The sequence below is a fragment of the Dermacentor variabilis genome, chromosome 6 (genome assembly GCF_050947875.1).
Source record: "Dermacentor variabilis isolate Ectoservices chromosome 6, ASM5094787v1, whole genome shotgun sequence".
Taxonomy (NCBI): domain Eukaryota; kingdom Metazoa; phylum Arthropoda; class Arachnida; order Ixodida; family Ixodidae; genus Dermacentor; species Dermacentor variabilis.
Genome location: NC_134573.1, coordinates 129875201 through 129896428, shown reverse-complemented (window position 1 = coordinate 129896428; position 21228 = coordinate 129875201). Strand labels below are relative to the sequence as shown.

The window sequence follows — 21228 nt, the reverse complement described above, 5'->3', positions numbered from 1 at the left end:
GAGATCGGGCATAGGTTCTCCAAGCTGAGATGTTTGTTGGGCAGCATTCAAGGTGAGGTTACTATTTTTGCACCATTTAGAAAAAAGAAAACAGGTCAGACTGCAGGATGTGACAGTCATCAACAGTGTGACTTTTCTTTAAAAATCTTAATGTCAGCAGCGCATAATGAGGAAAGAATAATTCCGAACAGCGGAATGAACGTCATATAAAAATTAAAAAAAGGAATGGTCCGATAAAAAATCATTGACAGATGCCGCCAGTTTCCACGTATAGAGAAGACGCTTGATCATTGACGTTAACATAACATCATCCATCGAGAAGATAACTGCGCGAGAGAATGACAACTGACGAGTCATTGCCAAAGTGCGTAAGCTTGATCACAAGCATTGAGTGGCTGACTACATCAAAAGCTTTGCTGACGTCACCGTAAATGGTAGCAACTTGCCATAGATATGTGACAACATGACACAGATATGTGTCATGAAACTTGAAAGGTTTGGGATAGTGGAGTGGCCGGTGAAAAATCCATGTTGTATAGGAATCAATTAGTTATTCACCGTAAACCGTGCACAGTACGTTGTGAAGAGCAAGTTAAAGAATCTTGTACGTGACACAAAGAAGAAAAATCGCGTGACAGTTCGAGACACCGTTTTTACAGCCAGGTTTAAATACAAGAACACAAGCAGTTTTCCACATGGGAGGGCAAGTGGAAGTATTCAAACTGTTCTTAAACATAAATGTCAATACTACAGCAAATATACTGCCATAAGCATTTAGAATTGCGGAGTGGATTCCATCGGGGCTGCAGGATAGATAAGGCGTCAAGCTCTTTAAGGCATTCACTGATGAGATTTTTATCAAACTGCCTTCCTTGATATAGGAACCGCCGTGTGCTGCTGACTGACACCAGCGTTGAAACCTGAAGCTCTACATAAGGATGATAAACGGGTAACATAACGTTCCGCGACTGGTTCCGGATATACTACTACTACTACTACTACTACTACTACTACTACTACTACTACTACTACTACTACTACTACTACTACTACTAATAATAATAATAATAATAATAATAGAAAGAAAGTTTAGAAAGTTGATTTAAAATAGGAAAAGTACTCAGGAAATATTGCACAGGATATCTGAATCCCTAGCTCAAGACTAGTTGGGCTCCGTGCTAGTTATTATTCAATCATAACGGCAATACGACAAAGTATAAATAAATCATATATACATAAATATTCATTTATAAACAAAAGGCAGGGTACTTGTAATAGCTACGAGAAACCTACAGAAAGAAATTTGTACTTAGTAACTATACACTGCAAGTGGAAAAAAAAACATATATACACCCGCCGAGATGAAAACCCTATGCAGATAATAGTAGTGAGTGATAATGGGTTTTCAATGATATTGAAAAAAAAATTTTGGCTTGTTTTACTTCCGATGGTAAGCTGTTTCATAGAGGTGCTCGAGTGCTGTTTAACCTCTTCCATATACATTATGTATTTTTGGCAAGAAAAAATTTCACTTAAGTGCGCTGCGTGTATTTCTTCTGGAATATAAAAAAATTTGATAAACTCGACGGGCAGTTAGTGGTTATGCTATTATGAGTACTTAATGTAGTTTTAAAATTCAGTAATAACTTTAAAGGCAGTATATTTAATCTTTGATACAGCGGCATTGATTTAGCATTGTAATCCGAAAAAGTCATAAATCGCAAGGCCCTTTTCTGACGAAGCACAATAGGTTCTACGTATTAAATATACGTGTCACCCCAAGATGGAGTAAAGTAGGATATATGGCTATGGAATATGCTAAAGTAAATTGCTTTCAGAGAGGCAGTGTCGAAGTAATAACGGCATTTGTACAGAATAAAACAGAATTTGCTTAACTTTTTACACAGCAATGCAATGTGAGGCTTCCAATGAAGATGCTCATCTAGTGTGACACCCAAGCATTGAATTGAACTCACCCACTCAGCTATATTATGATTTAGAGAAAGTGAATAAAATTTTCTTCGAGGTGCTTTCCACGAAGAAGTAAAGATAATGTATTTAGTTTCCTTGGTAATCAGAGCTAGCTTATTTGACGCGAATCACTGATTAACACTTAGAAGTTAATTATTAGTCACTTGGAATGTTTTGTCGAAGAGTCTATAGCGCACAAAGTAAAACAGTGTCGTCTGCATACATTACAGCAGAGAATTTTTCTAAGGGATCAGGAAGACCGTTTGCAAACAAAGAAAAAATATTGGCCCCAGTACTGAGCGTTGTGGGACCTCTATAGCAATGTCAGAAACGTCGGATTTGGCATCTGCAATGGCAACTAGTTGTTTTCTGTTATTCAGATAGCTGCGGAAAAATTGATGAGTTAGACCTCACAAACGATAGCATTCTAACTTATTTAGTACTATGTCATGATCTACTTTGTCAAACGCTTTTCGCACATCTAGAATTATGCCTAGGACACTTTGTTGTTGTTCAAGTGAGAATTTATGTAGTCAGACAAAGCTAATACTGCTCTATTTGCCAATTTTTTAGCTCAAAATCCATGCTAGCAATAAGACAAAATGGATTGACCTTCAAGAAATGAAGTGCTTCGTTGGGCGATAAGTTTTTCAAAGATGGTGTTTAAGCAACTTATGACAGATATAGTACTGTAGTTTTCTAACAAACTTTGGTCGCCATTTTTGTAAATAGGAATAACGTTAACGATCTTTAAAAAGTCTGGATAGGTAGAACTATCGAAAGAGGGATTTAAAATTTTTTTCTAATGGCTTGCAGAGTATATCAATACAATGCTTTAAGGTTACTGTGGATATTCCATCGTGACCAGTAGAATGTATTGAATGGCATGCCGTTAACTACGGACACTATCTCCTCCGCTGTAATATTCACAAAATCAAATGAGCTTGTCGTCCTTTCGGGGTAAGTAATAGCCGAAAGGAAATGTACATTATTAGATATTGCTTGAAGAATCATTCAGAAGTACTAGTTAAACGACGTTACTAAAGATTCCATAAATATTCCTAAGATTTTCAAGTCTGGCATTGTATATCTTACTGAGTTGAATTACTGAGTTGATAATGCGCCATTTAGCCTTTGAATTACCAGAATTATGGACTATTACATTTATATGATACTCTTTTTTACGAATACGTATAGCGCTAGTTACTATATTTCGAGCCATGCTAAATTTTCTTCATATTTGTTACCTTTATGTGACTACTTTAGTGTGCCGAAAGTATTTATCTTTAATTAATTTTAGCCGTCCTTTCTTCATCCAAGGACAGATAGGAGTGCTATAATATATTTTTTCTAAAGTGCTTGACGATTGGGCTAATTCATCACGGAACGCTTTGCGGAAACTGTCAAATTGCTTTGAATTTTTCTGCGGATCTATAGTTAAGAACAGAGGCACTTACGTAATACTGGATAGTTAACTCGATGAGAAATATGGGAATCACCGTGAGAATGAGGGGATCGATGGAAAAAGATGGTGGACACCGAATGATTCGTTACAGCCGAATCATAAACATTACATCAGCTTGAATTTTTGTTAAAGTTGCACAATATTTGATCGATCAGTGTGGATGTCAATGAAGTTATACGTGTTGGGGTTTTAATGACGTTATGGAATCCATATGATCTAACAACATTAAACTATTCACTGTCATGTTCCTTTATAGCGTCAATATTAAATTATCCACATAATATTATTCGTTTACTTAAATGGGTTAAATAAACTAATAAATTTTCGAAATGATGCACAAAAGCTGATTTGTTCTTGTTAGGAGCACGATACATTACCGCTGCAACGAAGCATTGAGAATTCACAGCGAGTCTACCAAATTCATTCGTGTATGGGTAAGAGTATTCCTTAATGACTGAGCAAGATATGGAAGACCTCACAAATAGTGCGACGCCGCCGCCCTTATTTACCGTACTTCGAGGAGTGGAAAAGAACGAATATCCGGGTATATGGTGCAATTCCTCTGAACGCAGCCATGTTTCTGAGGTAGCAATAACATCAAACGGGAAAGTAGGCAATGACAGAAGAGAGCAAAGATTCTCAATATTTTTGAGCAAGCTACGCACATTACAACGAATTAAAGTGTAACAGGAGGAACTGTTCACGAAATCATTAGCAGACTGAACTATGGTAGCCATGTTAATGAAAAAAAAAACAGCAAATAAGTGATAGGTCATTTTCATTACGAATATTGAGAATCCTTGCTTTCTCAGCCATTCCGGGTCCCCAGTGGACTTTCCCTTCTTCTTTTAATCGTTCCGTCCCCTTTTTTCTTTCCACAGTGTAGGGTAGCCAACCGGCCTCAGTCCTGGTTAACCTCCCTACCTTTCATTTATAATTTGCTCTCTTCCTCTCTCTCTCTCTCTCTCTCTCTCTCTCTCTCTCTCTCTCTCTCTCGGGCAAGAATTCTTCCGTTTGAAACTCAGACAAATTTCCAGTTGTTTGTCTTCTTCATGGTGAGAGTTCTTCCTAACAGCGTTTTCATTTCAGGGCAGAGATGATCGTTAATGTATACATTCACTGAGCCATCGTGTCCAAAATCTTGAGTGCTTAGTTTCTTTTTCTTGAATCCTTTACTTATGCGTTCTCGAATAGAACGAGACATGCACTCAACTACAACATTTGGCCGACCTTTTTCTTTACTAGGAACACGATAATAATAATAGTAATCGAAACGCATATGTCAGAGCGGGAAACTGTGCGGTTGTGGGAGGCGGACACGTGGAGTTTCGTTCAGAGAACATTTTCACAATAGCCAGTGGTGATCACAGAGGTGATCTAATGAGGCTGATGTAACAGTGACATGCTACGCTCTGGCTATAACATTTACGAGCGGCGTATAATGACACAAAGCCGTACTCGAGCGCCCTTACGATGTTTCTTTGTTCTTTCACTTTGGCAGCTACGATGTTGCACCTTCGCCTTTGTCCACCAGTGAGCTTTGACTGTCGTGCGCGGCCGGACAGGTTCAAACAATATTATATGTCTTTCGTTGACGAATCAGGTTGGTTTCGCAATTTTCATTTATTTATTTCACATAAACTCGAGTACTTCATCATTATAGAGATGAGCAGGTGTATACATCTGCGTAAGGAAAGAGACAATAGAGTGCAAGAACAGTATATAGCTGAGACGTAGCTAGCAGCATGAGAGCACTACAAGAGGACTTAGAGCAAACGGTCAAATGTGAGCATAGACGTCTGGCTAAATTCTAGCGAACGTAAAAGGAAGAAAGAAAACGACACATAGCGGAAATAATGTAACGATTGCAATACAGTAATGTACACACGTCAATTTAAGACTGATGAAAAAACAACAACAAAACAACGGATTAGCTTGAAATCGACGGAATATCATAGGGGTGGTGGGTCTACTTGATAGATGAAAGAGTAGCGAAATAATAAATAAAAGAAAGGTATTTGCACAATAAAACTTATATCCAACCATGTGGTGCTTATCTATTCGCGAGGAGGGATGATATGGACTCTCAGTGAAAAAAGTAATTAATACGCATAATTTTTACGGATGCAGAAAGACAGAAAAATAAACTGAAGAGATCATCGTCAATATTAACTAGCGTGGAAGGTTGGGCGGCTTGGTTCATAGCGGTGTTTTGTGTAGCGCATGAATGACTTTAGGGCAGGAGCACTTATTGCTAAGTTAGCTCAAACGCAGCAATGAGACTAAAACAGGAGACACGGTGTATAATAAAAACAACTTTTATTAACTAAGGCTAGTGTTTGAAATGCACGAACTACCATGAACGCCATTACGAATGCCGAGCGTTCTGTAACATATATTGATATATCCCACGCAGTTGTCAGCGCTGATTTGAATACAATGATATGGACGCACGATTGTTAAACAGCAGTAAATCAGACGGTTTAAACTTCGTCATTATTCAACATCACCTGCCTTCAAACCGTCAACATCAAGAGATTCCTACATTGAACGACGCAGTTTTTTATATATTTGTTCCAAGATCACTGCATCGCATGCACACTGGCTTCTACCTGAGCTTACGATGTCCACCCTACTCAACTTCAGCACGTTTAGGCATGATAGGTTTGTGCAAGAAACGATTGCATCGTATCAAACACATATTTTATTTTAAGCCGGAATGTGATAAGTGTTCGCATTTTGAAACACTTAACATAAAAGCAGCTTGCTCAAGCGAACACCCTAATTTCTAACGCACAGTGGACTTAGGAAAATAATTAGTTATGTAGATGAAAACGCACGTTTTTCATACGTGTACAGAGGGGCGAATACTTACTTATCTCTGAAGAGGTATTGTTACTATCTGCGTGCGACTCCTTATTGGAATCAACCGGTTAGCGGCACCACTTCTAGGCTAGGGTCGCTCGGTTTGAAATGTCCACTTGTTTCTATACTACAAAACACGCGGTATGCGATCTCAGCCATTCTAGACACAGTACGTATTATTATAGCTATCAATGTATCAGTATCGTATCTTTATTAATGCCTCTTACCAGCGTGATAACGGGTCACAGGTGAGCGCAGAACTCGGAATGTTTTACCACATCCTGGAAACGCCAGCGTCCTTAGAGAAGGTGTTCGGAGCATCGCAATAAGCGAAGCGAGTTGTAGGAAACCCCGAACAGCAAATAACACACCAGACACAATAAACGACGCACACCGCGGGCGTACATAGTCAACAAGATCTTTATCCGAAGACACAATGAAATCCCTATTGTATGTATGTACACAGGCGGAACATCAGATTTCGAACGTACGTCATGACAAGTACGCTGATGTACTGAGACGATTTCAACGGGGTTTAAATTTCCCCATTTAAGCAGGGTAAAAATGAGCTCCACAATCGCACGTCTGCCTGTTTGTTTTTCGGTAAACAGCACAGACCTGATTTGCGCGAGGGGGAGAAGAAAAGCAAATAGCTTTCAAATGATGAGGTTAAAGAAAAAAATAGAAGACCCTCACTGCATTAAAATTAGCAGATATATCCGAATTACCAGACTGCGTTAAGCACCTTCGCTTGCCAAGCCGTTACATGACCACGGACTCGCTGCGGTAATATGGATGCGGCTCACACTTTCCTTCGTTGCTCTCCACGAGGATTTCGCGTCATAGTAATTAACATTGTTTTTGGAAGGAAACAAAGCACACAGCTATTAAATACAAGTTGTTCGCCTTCACTATTTTGTAGAGACGCAGAAAGAATGAAAGATAAAGGAAAGCTGTCAATATGTGAAAGACCTGCCTTGGGTAAATCGTTATTTTTTAAATCCGAGCAGCCGAATCCCGAAGGTTTGTCCTCAAGCTAGGAGTCGTGTCATTGGTAGGCACCCGTTTTTACGAAACGTTGTGTGGAGTATACGAACGTTTTGTGAACACGGAGCGTTGACGTTGAGGTTAAGGAGTAAGACTAGCACTCCTGCATATGCAACATAAAATATATGAACCGCATATCAGTGAAGTCAAAATTTTACTCTTCATCAGTGATATCGACAAAAACCCAGCGAGCAGCTACGTACGTTACCCCGCCAAAATTGGGAACTATACTATATTACACCCATGGCGGCAAATGTGCAATCCTCAGCCAATTGAAAAATGCGTCCACCGGGCGCGCCGGCACATGTATACACGCAAGATGGTGCGAGCACACTTCACACAAACTGGTGCTACGTAGTTTCGCACGCACAGCACCTCTGTGGCATCGAGTGTCCTCGTACGTACGGAAACAACGTTAGAGACACCGGACACCATTAGTGGCCTTTAAGTTTCGCAGAGGAGGCGCGTTCCTTCTCGGTTCCGTAGTTCTTGACGTAAAAGTCGCTGAAGAGGTAGAAGAAGAGCCCCGCCTCCAGAGCCATGAAGACGGCGAACGCCCGCGGGAAGTCGCAGTCCTTGAAGACGGGCACCAGGCTGTGCACCATGAGCACGAAGAACTGCGCGATCTGGAATACGGTCACGTAGCGCTTCCACCACAGGTTGGGCCTGATGGACGGCGGCAGCGCGGACAGCGCGTAGTAGGAGTACATCACCACGTGCACCGAGCTGTTGAGCAGCGGGAACAGGGCCACCTGCCCCATGATGCCCAGGTTCACGTCCAGCCACACGGTGATGAGCGCCAGGGTGTGGTGCAGCACGTGCAGGAAGCTGATGTGGTCGTTCTTCTTGCGAAGCACGAAGAACACCGTGTCCAGGAGCTCGCCCACCTTGAGCATCACGTACCACCAGCCGTAGTAGGAGATGATGTCGCCCAGCGGGTTCGTCTTGGAGTCGTTGGCCTGGCACACCAGGTTGTAGCCGCTCTTGAAGTACGCCAGCGTGACCGTCAGGTAGGCGAAGAATACGCTGAGTCCCACCATGGCGACGTTGTACGCGAACATCGTCGGCCGCATGGAGAACGCCTTGCAGTCCCTCATGAGCCGCGGCCCGACGACGACGCAGCCCATCAGGTACAGAGCCAGGACGCTGGTGACGGCGGCGGGACCACCCATGAGCGGCCAGTCCCGGACTCGCTCATCGGGCTGGAACCAGGACAGCGCCGAGTAGCGGCTCACGGCGCCCGTGGCGTTGATACCCTGTTGCTGCCACATGCCTGTGTCTTTGCTGTTGTCGTACGTCGTTGGACACTGCTGTCTGAAACGTCACCGAGAGAAGAAGACACTCTATATAGGCGGCACCACCGAGCCAGCAGCGCGCGCGCCGCGTCTCGTCGATTTCGTGCACCCCACCCTCTTTTCTACACCCTCAGCCCGCCCCCGCCGCTCGTGCGCGTGTCCACCTTCTCTCCCACCCTGGGAGGAAGAAGAAGGGTCACGTCGTCGAAGGCGCGCGCTGGGTTATGTGACAGGCAAGGCTGTTTGGTTTCTGATGGCGATGGCTCGCGTCGCGTAACGCAGCGTGTACGCGCGCCCTCGGCAGGCGCGACAGGTGCGCACGGGCAGCCCCTCGAGATTTACCCTCGGCCTCGCGCGTTATTCAGGTAGCGAGAGAAAAAGAAGACGCGAGGTCGCTTCTGGAAGGCTGCCAGCTGCTGCGTGACGTATACAAGGGCTCTATAACGTAAAACTGGCGCTGTAACGTAAAGCTATTCCAAGACTTTCTATTCCAATTCTGCAATCAGCCCTTTCTTGGTCCAAAAACTTTTTTGGACCATCCCCACTTGGCCTGTCTGTCACACGACGTCACGAAAACCGCGATAGTACTCCATCTGATACGATGTGCACACGCTTATTATGCATGATTGGAGCGAACAAAAGAAAGAATAGTTATTTCTCATTCGACGCCTTTTCGCCATGAGCCCTCGGCTATTGGTCAAAAGCTTTCGGGCTGCTCCCACTTCCCATGACTGTCACGCGACGTCACAAAACCGCGAGAACTCACCGCGTCAAATGACTTGTACACGTTAAAAATGCAACAATATGCTGAACAAAACTTTTTTTTTCTGAATAGCAGCAGGCTGCCCCCGTTCTGAAAGGAATAAAAGATGGCTGCCGCCGATCGCTCAGACACTTGTTACTCGCACCTGCCGGAGAGCATGGGTTTATTTACAATAAAACTTTCTGCGTAGGCGTGTAGCATTTTCGAGCACTTTCGACTTGTTTAAGACCTCGCTCTGCCAACTTTCCTCTGCTGAGGATCAGTTTTCGCAGCATTCTTAAGCTTCCGTTGCACGCCGCCACGATTTTCGATCAGCCACGGCAAGCGAAGTAAGGGAAAGCGGATCAATCGTAGACGCCGGCACCACCCTTTTCATCCGGTTATATATATTCAGTGCGCTGGCTCTGCCCCAGAGAAACCTTCTCCACTTGAGCGTGCTCCTCGCCTTCCGGCAGCCAATTACAAAGGAAAAGCCGCTCAATCTAGGCAATGTTATTCGTTTTGAAAGCAAAGTGACTTCCTATAAACTAAGAGGGCGTTTGACTGGGCCGTTCAAGCAACGGTGCGGGTCACCTCCCGATGCTTGCGTCAGCGGTTACGCAAATTTGACGTCAGGAAACTGGAATAAAAACACAATGGAATAGTTTTACATTTTAGGGCCCACTATTCCAATACGTTTTTATTCCAATCTCCTGATGTCAAACTTACGTAAGCGCCTACGCAAGCATTGGGCGGTGGTGACCCGTTTTTGCCTGAACAGCCCAATGAAACGCTCCCCTCATTTATAGGAGGTCACCTTTGTTTGCTTTGAAAACAAACAACATTGCATAGATTGAGCGCTTTTTCTTATCTAATTGGCTGAAGAGAAGTGAAGAGCACGCTGAAGTGGAGAGGGCTTCGATTGGACCGAGCCAGCGCACTGAAAATAGAAAACTAGATGAAGAGGGACGTGCCGGCTTCCGCTATTGGCCCGCCTTCCCTTGCTTAACTTGACGTGGTTTGTCTAAAACCGCGTAGGCGTGCAACGGACAGAGAAACTCTGCAAGGAAGAGTTGGCAGATCGATGCCGTAAATGTGCCAAAAGTGCTCGAAAACATTACACAACCACGCAAAATGTTTTGTTATACGCAAATGAACCCATGCGCTCCGGCATGTGTGAGTAGCCAGTGGCTGAGCATTCTGCAGCAGCCATCTTCAATTCCTTTCGGAATGGGGCAGTCTCCTGCTATTCAGAAAAATAAATCCGCTTTTGTTCGGCATGTTAACGTATCTTTAACGCGCACACGTCACTTTGGTGCGATGAGTTTTCTCGGTTTTGTGACGTCTGGTGACAGACAGCTGAAGTGGGTGCAGGTTGAAACTTTTGGCCAATAACAGAGGGCTAATAGCGAAAGGGCATCGAATCAGAAATAATGATTTTTCTTTTGTTTGGTCGAATCACGCATAATAAGTGTGCATACGTCATGTCAGATTGAGAGCTAGCGCGGTTTTCGTGACGTCGCATGACAGACCGACGAAGGGGGAGTAGTCCAAAAAAAGTTTTTGAGCTGCCGCGGAGGGCTGATTGCGGAATTAGGAAAGTTTGGTATAGCTTTACGTTATAGCGGCCCAAGAGTCTTGTTCTGAACTTCGTCCATATATACCCATATATAGACATTCATTTCGTCAATGTAGGACGCAATTACCGTATCTGCACGATTCTGACACGCAGCTTTCTTCATTAAAAGGTGCGTTCAAATCTGCATGCGCGTTGCAATCGTAACTCATTCCACTTGAAATCAAAAACGAAACAGATTCCTTACTAAAAAGAAAGTTCACTGCAAGGTAGCTAGCCACACTTCCATCGAACGTGTCGCCTGAAGAAAGCGAAACCCGGAGACATCGCAAGGGGACACCACGGTGCGTGGAACGCCCTCCCGCAGACGGTGGCTGCACGAGCCTTCGAGAAGTGTGGCCTTTCTAATGCATTAAAGGGAACTGGAGATTACTTCCTGCGGCCGGCAGACAGCGAAAGGGAGGTGTCTGAATTAAGATAATGTTATTTACCGTGGCTTGGAGATGCTCAGATTATTTTTTTGCATTCCGCCTGATTATGTAATCAGCCTTGATTAATTAACCAACTTCTCAAATATTATAATTAGATTGAAAGTGTAAATGAGCAAATCGTAGAGCAGCACGAGAAACTCCCGAATGCAGCTTTCTGCTGCTCAATACGTGCTATATAAAAGTTTTTTTTTTTTTTCAAAGCGTGAAAGGAGCCCGCGAATACGCGCAAGATTACCGCGCGACCTGCTTCTCGAGGCACTTTATTTAGGCGCTTGATATAGGCACTTCATTCGGGGGCAATAATTAGCAGTAAACTTTCATGGAACGTCTACACCGATCACGTCTAACGTAAAGCATTTAATGAACTTTGTTTCCTTCGAAGAAAGCTGAAATGATCTCCTCATGTAAAGCTGGAAGCGTACACGTTAACCTTTCTGAACCTTCGTTAACCTAGTACGCTCCAATATTTTCGGATCCTTGCCATGCTATAAGCATTGCAAAGACGGAGCACATTCAGCGTATATGCAATTAGCTTATTTTATAGGATTATAGGTATAAGTCATCGGTGACCAGTACGTTGGAGCGACTGCAGTTGCATCCGCTACATCTAGCTACCCTGTGTAGTTGCTAGACTGAGGCTTTTTTTTTTTACTCGGTGCAGTGAACTTAGTTTAAATTTCGGAACTTATTTGCTACCCGCACACACAAGGTCATCGAGAATTAATCGCTCCCAACTAGTACGCCCATAGGAACTAAGCTATTGCAGCGCTACTTTTTTCCTCGATCAATCGATTGTTGCAATTGTGCAAGAGTGAAATGCTATCGATGCATTGAATATCACATCGCAGAAAACACTCATGCCCCACATTACCCACATTCAGTGTTCGTTGTATGACCACGTGGGATGCCGTGTATGAAACTCTCGCATTCTCCCCGCCCAACTTATAAAGTCGTACGGTGCTATCGGACGCAATAATTATGGAAGAAGTAAGCTTTTTCCATGCGCTAAACCTCTGCCGAATCCTGTTTTTCCAGGCTTGCATTTGGTAAGCCGCTTACGACAAGCGTTGAAGACAACGCGTAAGCCACGCTTTGCCGCATTTGTGTATGTATTCTGTCATTGATCAGGCGAGCAATAAGCTACGTCGTACCCTCCGTACGTCGTCGTCTCTGTTAATCTACCGTGCTGCAGCGAGATCACAGCCAAAAGATCACAGGCCAGGGGCATTCAAGTGTCTTTGCTCATACATAGGCGACAGTCGTATTTTTTTTTTAAACACACTGCATGGAAAGTGACGCTATTCGTCTTTTTTTTCCCGCAAGACGGCTCGAAACGTTGGATTTCAGCACGAATCATCCTTCGAGTTGTTCTGTGGGCACCCAAAACAAAAGCGGTTTGGAATCGATTAGTTTAATGACTCTTCATGAGCATGGCCTGTCTGAACCGTTAACGTGAGGCCCTTATCTGCGGACAATTTTTTCCGTGCTGCCATCCCTTTAACCACCCCCTTGCTTTTGTTCAGATAACTAGTGCTTCTTTGCTAAGCGTTCGCTTTAATCCTTTCGCAAGCCACAGCGAGGAAACGCTCATTCGGGACTCAGGCACGCGTCGCCCTTCTTCCAGGCTCTCGCCAGGCTTGAGGCACTTTGGAGTGGTTGAATGGTTTCCTACAAAAATTACTCCTGGGGGGATCGAAATGTGACACGCTAGTATCTACGAGGCCTGCAAGCACGGCGGTTCATGCAGCATGTGAATGGGTGGTCCGTGAATTCGTCTTACTTCGTTCGACAGCCTTCACGACAATCTTCAATTTTTGTTTGTTGTTGCAAATTGATCATATTCGGCAAAAATATTTCATTACGCTTTTCGTAATTGGCATATGCGCTTCTCCGCACGGTTCAGTGTACAAGTGCGCTTCTCTGCATGGCACTCCGCAAGAACGCCTGAACCCACGTGACGGAGATTACAATAACAGATGTATACAACCCGTCGCTTATTTGACAGAGTTACTTTTAGTGACATGACCGTATAGGAAACTCCACAGGAGGGGTTCCGTAGAAACGCCCCCGACGTGAATGCCGCCCCCGAATGGGCGCACGAGAAGCGGCCATGGTCGAGCCTCTCGTCGACCTAGTCGCAGAAGTCTTGTGGCGAAGACGCCCAAAGGCACAATGCGTGCTTTGAAACGATGTGCGCCGCGTACTGCAACCGCACGTGAACTGCTGCGCGCGCCTGCCTGTATCCACTATGGCGCAACGCCCAGCCTAAGCGTGAACGTAAGCGTTTCACAGTGAGCAAGACTGCGTTCGTGAGTGTGTGAGTTGGTGCACGTTTGTGGAAGTGTCTTCTGGATTGCGAACGAACGTATCGCGTTTTTCTTAACTATCGTGAGCGAGTGGACCATCCTGCGCGTGTATTTGTAGTTAGTAGTAGTAGTAGTGATCGTAGTAGTAATGCTAGTAGTAGTGGTAGTAGTAGTAGCAACAGCATAGTAGCAGTAGTAGTAGTAGTAGTAGTAGTAGTAGTAGCAGCAGCAGCAGCAGCAGTAGCAAAAATAGTAGTAGTAGTAGTAGTAGTAGTAGTAGTAGTAGTAGTAGTAGCAGCAGCAGCAACAGCAGCAGTAGCAATAATAGTACCAGTTGTTCTTCACGATGGTAGTGGGAACGTTAAACTAAGAATAAACCAGAGGTCTCTTGCCTATGTCCAGCTTCATGATTGGTTGGAATTTTCTCTAACAAACAATTGTATATAAAGAGCTGTTTTGTGAATACGGGTCCTTGCCTCTGGGCAAGCAGTATGATGAGAGTCAACAGGCATGGACGGAGAGCACGCACCCGCGACTGTGCGTGTATATTATGTGTGAGTAGGCCGTAGTCAAGTTGTTTGGGCGTGTGCGTGCGCCCGCAGACGCTAAAGCGTTTGCGTGTCCGAGGGAGGGCTGTCAAGTAGTCCCGCGTACGCGTTTGTAGGTTTGCGTCACTCGAAGCGCCGTTTCGCGTTCGACAACGTTCGCGATTGAACAAGTTTGCGCGTATATATATATATATATCTATACGTTCGCGCGCCGCCGAGCGTTCTCAGAGGAGGGCGGGGGGGCTTCCAAGTCGTCGATACGATGGGAGCAAGAAGGCCGTGCAGAGGAGTTCGGTTTAACGGGCTTGTCAGAACAAAAAGAGTGAAACGGGACGCTGTGTACGCACCCTCCCAAGGCCTCCGTACGTCGCGTTGTTCGCTTGCTGCGCGCGTTACCACCGGCATCACCCGGGGCGCCTTGTTTACCGCTGTCGGTGCATCTGGGTCAGAGCTGCCAGGTTGTTGTTCTTTTTGTTTTACCCCCCCCCCCCCCCTGAAACGAAACGTGTGCGCCGTCGGTATACACGAGGCAATATTCGGGCCATGACCACCGGAATCTTCGATGTGACGTAGTTCCCTCCTTTTCTGCACGCCTTCGCCAATTTGAGGGCGCATGCGCGTCCTTGCCTAATGACGTCCAGTTCGCCATACTCGCTTTCAGCTATTGCTTCACGTACCAAAATACGCTGGCTATGGGCGAAGTTGCGAGAGGCGGGAGAAAAAAAAAATAATTTGCGCATTTAAGCGAAATATCAGTGACGCCATCGCCGCGTGAAACAAAAGAGAAGAAACGGCCGTCTTTAATTTTTGAGGCGCGCCTTGGTGTAGAGTTTAATCGCTCCGTGGACTTCATCCCGCTTGGCGAAACCTTGAAAGTCTTGAATCGTACGGGCATACCCATATACGTAGTGCGTGTTTGTCAAAAGTATGCTGACGTTCGAGGAATTGTCGCAAGCAGGCGATACGATGTGTGCAAATTGCTCGAGCGGCAGCTATAGTCGTTAAATTGCCTAGGCAAAGGGCAAGGCGTCCTTGCGTGCGCGCGTCAAATTTAACTCTCCCCCCCCCCTTTTTTTTTTCTGTTTCTTTTTCTTTCTTTATTTTTTCGATGTATGTCGTGGTCGTGAGCAGCGAGAAATATCGTTGCATTTGTGCACCGTTCAGTTCAGAAGGTATGTCCCGAGTATTCGAAACCTTGTAATTTCCGCTTGAAAGAAAACACGCGTCTTGCATACAGCGCGCACAGACCTATAGTGGCATGGCCTGCATTCTACAGGTCTGTTTTGAATTACCTTAATCTACCTTTGTTTGTTGCTCTACTTCGTTCATTTGGGCTTAAGCGCGTGTTCAGTGTGCTTCGAAATTCCCTTTGCCTTCCGAATGAGAGAGAAAGAGAGATCTTCACAAAACAAACACCTTAAGCCTTAAGCCTTAAGCTGCTCAAATGGGCAAGCTTGGGGAGCTGCGGACGCGCGCATACCTCCTCCGCTATCTCAGGGCCTATGGCGTTGCAAATCGCGGGCTTGATCTCTCCTACGGCGGTTGCATTCCGGTGGGAGAGAAACGAAAAAAAGAAAAAAAAAGAAACGTTCGTGCATCGCGCATTGGGCGCGCGTTGAAGGGACACTAAAATAAAAAATGATTTCTTCTGCTTCAGTAAATTACCGTTCTACAACGCCAAAAACACCACTCTTGCAACGATGAGACGTTTGGTAAGCCAGAAAAAGCGCAAGAACGAAATACGGGTGGCGACGCTTACTTAAGTTCCCGCACCTGGGGGCTGTGACGTCTTGGATTTTGATGGCATCTTCTAGGGCCTACTAAATATATATAGCGGTACAGATTGACTACATTGTGTTCTAAAGGAACCGAATATTAAACATGGCAAGTTTCGGAGACCTTTATTCAGCCAACGCGGCCCAAGTTCGTAAACATACTTTGGAATCCCTGACGTCACGCTGACGTACTGGCGCTGGCGTGTCGGCGCGAAATTCAAATGCTGATACTTGGACCTTCATTTTCTCATCTAGTAATCAAACAATTTTTTTGAAATGACTGCCTGCAGGGTTCTCAAACAATGCTTCATTAGTCTAAACTGATTTATTGCTTCGCTTTAGTGTCCCTTTAAAGAACCTCGTGCACTGGGCGGCCGTCGTGTGGCGCCAGCAGCCTGCCGACGAACAGCGCTGCCAACGGCAGCAGTTAAGAGCAATGGTATGCGGTGCAGACGAAGGGGGCGAAGGTGCGAATCGCACAGTAGGCGCTCACAGCAACATTGCACTGCACTTTACGAAATCTCACGACCTAAAGCACATTTCAGTGCGTCTGCTGTTGACAGAGGTGACCGCATCTATGAGATAGGTCACGCTGATGGCATCAGGTAGCGTACGAATCCAAGGGGGGGGGGGCGCAAATTGCGATGCAAATGCGTCCCGCAAACAAAGATCACCGCGGTAAGCTACAAGACGTGGAACTAAATGCAAGTAACAGTTTTCTGCTCCCACTCCTCCGGCAGTTTATGTTATCTTGCTGTGCGCTTTAACATTGCCGTGTAGTTAATGCACGTAGATTGGCGAAGCAGCGCAGAAGCCACGGACAAATGGGAGTCGTATACGTCTCCTTTTTTTTTTATCGCTGCATTCCCATTCTCAGTCCGTTTTCTTTCTTTCTTGATTGCTTTCTTTTTTTTCTTTTCGTTTCTTTTTTTTTTGCTATGCTTCGCCGATCTTGATGTCTTAGCAAGTAGTCCAATATTCATCTCAGTCTATTTCACAGAGTTTGAAGTGACGGGAACTGTCGGCGGTCATTGCCGCGCGTGTGAGGCCGGCGTCGACGGCCAGTGTAAACACGCTCTGCATTGGCGTTTGCCGTGGATGCAGAGGCCGCAGAGTCGTGTACCAGCCATAGCCTCAGCCAGAGCTGGGGAGCTCCGGGAAAAGGAAGTATGCCTCAAACGAAAGAAGACAGCCACTGAGAGGACGGTGCCTCCGGTGCCCAAGCTGCGGAGCCGTCACACCTGCCGAGCCGAAGACATAGCGATTCACGTGGAACACGATTCTCTTGCGAATTAACGACCTCTTTGTTTATGTTAGAGCAACTGGACAAAAGCAGAGCAGCGTCGGAAGCGTGCGCACCGTTGCCTGCGGATCGTGCATGTCCAGACTTTCCGGCATTCCTGCTGGTGAGGCCAGGACGAAAACCGGCGACACCGAATGGCCTCACCAGCTTCAGTCACGTTTAAATAACTAACTGTTCGTGCGCGCAAAAGACGCCACATGTTTGTTCTGATTTAGTTCCACGGGGCATTTCGGCGACGCAAAACCAGAAACGAACGTGGTTGGCGGCTGCGCCTGCTTCGCCGGCTGTACGTCGCATCTCTTTACTTTCGCGGTGCCGCCGCACGAAAGCACCACTACTGCAAACTCCTTCATGCCCGGTGCCCATGTGGCGTCCCTCATAACCGACTGTAGTGTTTCGGGACCGTAAAGCCCAAAATCTTTCTTTTTTTTATTGGAACGATGTGTCCAATGAAACTAAGAATCACCAACAAAATCTGAGGCCCTGCATCCTTTGATCAGATTTATTTCCTACTCTGCATATATAGTTCTGCACCGCCTGGACAGTCTGCTCAAGCGGAGGCAGGCAAGTTCGGCTCATTTTCTAACAGTTGATCGCAGTCGAAGGCATAGCGTTGAGTGTGGTTAAAACGTTCGCCTTAAGCCGCACAAGCTCTTCCCCGCATCAAAATAAAAAAAAAAGATTATCTTTCTTTATTCTTGAGAACGGAGGAACACGTTCAGTCCATTCCCTATCTCTTGAGTGTTGTTCGGAGTAAAATGAAGGTAGCCCCAACAGCTTTCTGCAAGATCTCACAAATATTTTTGTTCGGAATCAGTATATTCAATACGTATATGCGTATATACTGAAATGTATCATTTTCTGTCTTTCGTGTTAACTCGGGGAAAAATAAGAAGTGTTTGCTATGATATAGCGTTGGTTGCTCGTTGATACAGGAACAGTATAGATTGCACTAATAAACTCATTGTCAAATATTCATCTTTCTTTATTGCAGGGAATCGAGGACCTTGCTCCACAATAAATCCGCGCACAACGTTACAGTAGGACGCAAGAACAAATAAACTAGAACGACGGCCATCATATTGACAAGAAAGGAAAAGTTCAAAGACAGTATTACCTTTGGCTGAAGGTGTCGAGTGTGCCACGGAGCATATGATCCGAACGCTTTCGAAGCAACGGCAGACTGAGTTATCGTATGCCGACACAGCTGGCACACTCACACTCGAAGACGTCACAGGTCGTGCCTCACAGGTTTTCAAAGATTTCACTTTGCACGTGCATCAAACGGGGTGGCAAGGTCTAATAGGGCTATCGAGTAGCTTGATTCTCGACGTAAACAGGTATACGGAAAAGGCGCTTTCTTCCTTGCCTCGTGGGGTCAGGGAGAGATGCCAAAGTAGCACGTGCGTAATGAGGGTACTGAGAATTATAAGTACGCCGATACGAGACTCCGCATCTTTATTGGTTGAATGAACGCGTCGCGTGCGCCGAGTAAATAGTCCGCACCTCCCAGAAACTCCGTGGCCATAAAATTGTGAAACGTTGGAGTGCGACTCAACAGCGTTGGCGATGGTCAACGTTCGCCAAACTCCTTTACGCAGCTTCGCTTGTTTGCGAAATTAAGACGCGGTCGGCATATCTATCAACCGCAGTGGTCGAGTCGAACTTCCGGGATGCGGAGTCGGAGGTGGCAGGGAAAGGGGGAAAGGCGCCTTTGGAAAGAAGCGCCAGCATGAATTAACGCTCTCACGTGCCCTTATTCGAACCCTCTACTTCCGTCTAAATTAAAATTGAATTCTGAGACATTTCGTGCCGAAACTACGACATGATTATTGAGGCATGCCATATAGTGGAGGACTCAGTCCGGATGAATTTTTACCACCTGGGGTTCTTTAACGTGGACCCAATGCACAACACCCGAAAGCTCTTGGCCTTCCGCGCCCATCGGAATGCGGTCGCCGCGGCCTGAATTGTTGAATTCAGTCTGGCAAAGCAGACAGAGCAGAGGGCACAAAGAAAACTTGGTAATGTCAGCCCAGTCTTTGCACTCGCATTGTAAAGGTGTGAACCAAAGGCCGGGTCTCAAGGAACAAGGGCCTATGTGTGCCAATCAGCCGCCCCCCCCCCCTCCCACAAAAAAAGAAACGCCCGCAGCAAAACTACGTGGGCCGAGCTTTGGGATACACGTTGGCTTTACATTCCATCGCTTCCATCGTCGATGCCAACGAATTCAAGAAAGGCCACGTTAGCAAAATTTGTTGTAATCCCACTACGCTGCTAAAATGCGTTTTGTTTTCGCTTTCATATCATCCACTCTTCTCTGCGATGCCTCGGCCCTGAAAGAAAATAAATGAAAAAAGTAGTATTAAAATGCCGCGGCCTCTGCACTTTTTTTTCTCGCAACTGTACAAGTCGCGGACAAATGCCCAAGGAAGTTGACGGAAGGACAGACGCCGCGGTAGCTTAATGAAGCACACGTATCGCGCGTAGGATGATGGTATTGGCTCCCACCCCTGGCAAGTTGTTTTAATGCGATTAGCATTCTTAAGGCACATCACGCACTTTCTGGGGGCTGCCTATCTATCTGCATCTCTAATCGCTTTTTCCGCCAGCTTGGGTCACTGGGTAGAGCATGGTCAAATGGGGAGCGCATCGGAATGCTGTGCAGAGCGAAAAGGATTCACAACCAATCGCCAGACGAACTTGGGTCACTGGGCACGTGGCATGGCGTACCTATACGTGCCGCTTTTCAGCGGACCTCTTTGATGCCGACATGGGTTACTGCGGATGCGGCAGTGGGTATCACACTCAGCTTGTACAGCTCTTCAATGGATCTCTCTGACGTTAGCTTATGTGTGTCACTGGGTATGTGTCCCTCCACAGTGACAAAAAAAAAATGATCCTTTAAGTTCATCCGGTTCTCGGCGGAATGGAACACGCCCCCATGCCGCTAGACGGCGCAGCGCGTGCAGTAAGATGCTCGAGAGGGAAACCCGGCTGCCCACGCGACTAGGCGTCTGGCAGTGCGTTGTGGCCGCTACAGTGTTTCAATGCTAATCGCATTAACGCCGACACTTGTTGTCGGATGGGTTCTGTCGGATTTGTTTTCAAGTGCACATTTATTTTCATTTTCCTTACTACTTCTGCATTGCAATTAAAATTAAACTGTTAATTTTTCCCTGTTCTTTCTCTGGCCTCACTATATGTTTGCTTGTATTGCTTGTAACTGAGAAAACAAAATACAAAAAGAAATATAGCCCGTTATCTTCGCTTTTTCCTATCGCTTCAACGACAACGTTTTCTTTTTAAAGCATTCCACAACTGGGTACTCCACTTGACCTCATAAAGTTAAGATCAGGTCCCCAACTAGGTCTCATGGCAAAGTGCTTCTAAAAAATCACGTGACAAAAATAGGTTGACCAAGTTTCACTAGGGAAATAAGCAAGATATGTGCGCATGAGCGGCGGATCCGATCTCGTTCAGTTCTAACTTAAATGTATCATAAAAACGGACGCCTTAAGTTAAATCTGAAAAAGAAAGGAACTCGTAGGCTACAAAGCGTTGCTTCTACTGTAACCTTGGCGGTGTTGCCGCCGACAGCAATATTGATATTTGTATCAACTTTCCTTAATGACCGACATTGGCCTTTGCTGACGCACAAAGCTTCCTGCCGCGAGGCAGTCCCCGCATAAGGACGTTCCGTTGGATCTAACACCTCCGGTCAATTTCGAGCCAACTTGACGGCAAGGATATCTCGGACCTACGTAGGCAGGGGCGAGCTGGCTTTGCGTGAAAGACCAATGAATGGCCGATTGGCAGTCGGCCAACGGTGCTAGCGGAAATT

The 21228-nt window shown here is 45.6% G+C and overlaps 1 protein-coding gene across 1 annotated transcript; it reads right to left on the bottom strand.

The window, feature by feature from the left end:
- Nucleotides 1–6703: 6703 nt before the first annotated feature.
- On the bottom strand, nucleotides 6704–18602 carry LOC142585226 (very long chain fatty acid elongase AAEL008004-like). Its single transcript, XM_075695815.1, has 2 exons — nucleotides 18502–18602; nucleotides 6704–8662 (listed from the first exon to the last, which is right to left on the bottom strand). Exons 1-2 carry the CDS (start codon nucleotides 18534–18536, stop codon nucleotides 7783–7785), a joined length of 915 nt encoding a protein of 304 aa, XP_075551930.1. The 5' UTR covers nucleotides 18537–18602; the 3' UTR covers nucleotides 6704–7782.
- Between the last annotated feature and the right edge of the window lie 2626 nt (nucleotides 18603–21228).

Bases quoted from the DNA above. Each gene is read 5' to 3' on its own strand.
- LOC142585226 (XM_075695815.1), bottom strand. From the start codon at position 18,536: ATGCTCCGTGGCACACTCGACACCTTCAGCCAAAG. The intron at 8,663-18,501 runs GTAATACTGTCT...GTGACGTTTCAG, and splicing joins CTCGACACCTTCAGCCAAAG to ACAGCAGTGTCCAACGACGT.